The 2,253-nt window shown below is 61.8% G+C and overlaps 1 protein-coding gene across 2 annotated transcripts in view; it reads right to left on the reverse strand.

The window, feature by feature from the left end:
- Window positions 1–2,247, reverse strand: part of CLDN19 (claudin 19) — an 11,824-nt gene extending 9,577 nt beyond the window's left edge. The window contains exons 1-3 of one of the 2 annotated variants that reach the window (XM_012001744.1): window positions 1,907–2,247; window positions 506–670; window positions 319–403 (exon numbers count right to left, since the gene is read on the reverse strand). In XM_012001744.1, coding sequence (XP_011857134.1) covers window positions 319–403; window positions 506–670; window positions 1,907–2,129 — 473 coding nt within the window. In that variant the 5' untranslated portion in view covers window positions 2,130–2,247. The remainder of the gene's footprint in view (window positions 1–318; window positions 404–505; window positions 671–1,906) is intronic. The other variant, XM_012001745.1, reaches the window with a different exon arrangement.
- Window positions 2,248–2,253: the final 6 nt, after the last annotated feature.

Genomic DNA, 2,253 nt, shown 5'->3' on the forward strand with positions numbered 1-2,253 from the left:
GACCTCAGGTGATCCACCCACCTTGGCCTCCCAAAGTGCTGGGATTACAGGCGTGAGCCACTGCACCTGGCCAGAGGTGGGATTGAAACCCAGAGTCAGGGCACTTAGGTCCTTAGAGAGTCCTTGCTGCACCTGGGGGCCCATCAAAGGCTTCCCGACCCTATGGAGGCCCCAGCACACTACTCCTGGCGCCCCCATTTAAAGCTTCTGGGACAGCAGCTGGACCCTGTCCCCCACTTCCCCCGCCAGGTGATCCAGTGGACAAAGGTCAGTGGTCCCAGAGGAGGTGAAGCAAAAGACCCAAGCCCTGGCACCCACCTGGCATTGACAGGTGTGCTTGGGTTGAAGAACTCCTGGGTCACCAGGGTGGCATACCACGAGACGGCAGTCAAAGTGCAGAGGCCTAAGGACAAAGCAGAGGGGCGCTCAGCTCTGGTCCCCCGAGGCCACTGGGGCTGGGGCTGCCTGCCATGGCTGTGATTGTCGAGGAGTGAGGGGCACTCACCTGCCAGGATGAAGAGGGCTCCCCCGGCGATGGCGACACGGCCCTTGGCAATGGGGTTGCTGTCTCCCACCCGTGTGCACTTCATGCCAACTACGCTGAGGACCATGGCCACGAAGCCCAGGAGCACAGCCACCACCATCAGGGCCCGTGCTGATTGGATGTGACCTAGGGTGGGCAGGGTGACACTGAGTCGGGCTGGCGGGGATGGGGGTTGGGTCAGTGCCTGGGGTTGGTGGAAGGAGCCCAGCTTGACAGAGGCTTGAGTAGGAGCTGGCCTGCAGATCAGACCAACTGCTGGCAGGTGTGGGATAGCGAGGAGTGACAGCCTGTGTCAGGAGGACAGGGTGTGGGGGTAGAGTCCGCTCGCCCTTGCAGGCTTTTCTGGCGGTATGATTCACTCTGCTGTTGCTTTCTGGCCTGGGGACTCCCTCTTGGGCTTGACCCATCCTCCCAAGCAGCTGAGGGCAGCTCCAGGGTCCCCTCAGCTTTGGTAGATGGAAGAGCTGGGGGCATCTGAGGCCCAGCTCAACTCAGCCTGAGCCCCGCAGCAACCCCTCCCCAGCAGCCATTCAGACAACGGTCACTTTCCCCTCTGCCCATGGCAGCTAGAAGCTTGCCTCTTCATGGGTGCGTGGCTCCGGCCTGGGCCCTGGGGGGCGTTCAGGAGACCTGAGTCCCTCAGCGAGGCTAGACGACCTGCCTGAACTGACCAGCCTGAACTGGCACAATGGGGCTGGTTGATGGCCGCTCTGCTCCCAGCTCCCATGGGGAGCAGATTGCCCTGGGGGGTCCTGGGCAGATTGCAGGTGGATCACCTCCACCCCAGAGTTAGAGCTTCGGCGGTGCCTGTCAGGCTCAACTCCACACCCCAGAAGGAGAGGGACTGCATGCAGACGCACCTGTCGGTGCATGCATGTGCACGAGCGTGTGTGTTTGTGTGCCTGCGTGTGCATGTGTGTTCACATGCGTGTGCGTGCACCCATATGCTGGCACACAGGCCTGGGAGCAGGACTGGGGAGCAGGTGTGCATTGTACAGTGTGTGTCTGTCTGCTGAGTGTGGGGAGAAGTGGGTGAAGGGTCTTAACTGAGCATTTCAGAGTGCCACAGGTATTAGTATTCCCCTTTGGAGACGAGAACATCACAATGGGAAGAGGTTTGGTGACTGGTTCAAAGTTACAGTGACAGAGCAGGAATCTGGACCCTAGAGCCCTCCCCTCCTGCAGGGCAGCAGGCTGGTCTGGACTGTCGATGGGCACAGGGCAGTAGTGGGCAATTGTAGAGTGGGGGCTGGAGGATGGAGCCCAGTGCAGACAGCAGACTGTGAGGAAAGCTTGCTTCAGACCCCTCTGCTGTTCCCACCTCCCACCTCCCACCTCCCACCCCGCCGGCCTCAGGCCTACCGTCCAGGGCGAGCAGCGAGTCGTAGAGCTTGCACTGCACTTGCCCGGTGCTCTGGGAGGCGCAGGACATCCAGAGCCCTTCATAGAGGCCCACGGCGGTGATGATGGCGTCGCCTGCGTAGGAAGACTGCTTCCACTGCGGCAGGGCTGTGCTAGCAATGATGCCCACCCAGCCACCCAGGGCCAAGAAGTAGCCCAGGAGCTGGAGGCCTGAGTTGGCCATGGCCTGGGGGAGGGGACCAAGGGTCCCGGGACTCAGAGCTGGGCCAGGGTCCCAGCAGGGGCTGTGGTCATGGCCAGGTGGGAGGAGCAACTGGGCAGGGGGAGCAGTGAGAAGGAGGGTCAGA

Source organism: Mandrillus leucophaeus, unplaced genomic scaffold, assembly GCF_000951045.1.
Source record: "Mandrillus leucophaeus isolate KB7577 unplaced genomic scaffold, Mleu.le_1.0 Scaffold67, whole genome shotgun sequence".
Classification (NCBI taxonomy): Eukaryota; Metazoa; Chordata; class Mammalia; order Primates; family Cercopithecidae; genus Mandrillus; species Mandrillus leucophaeus.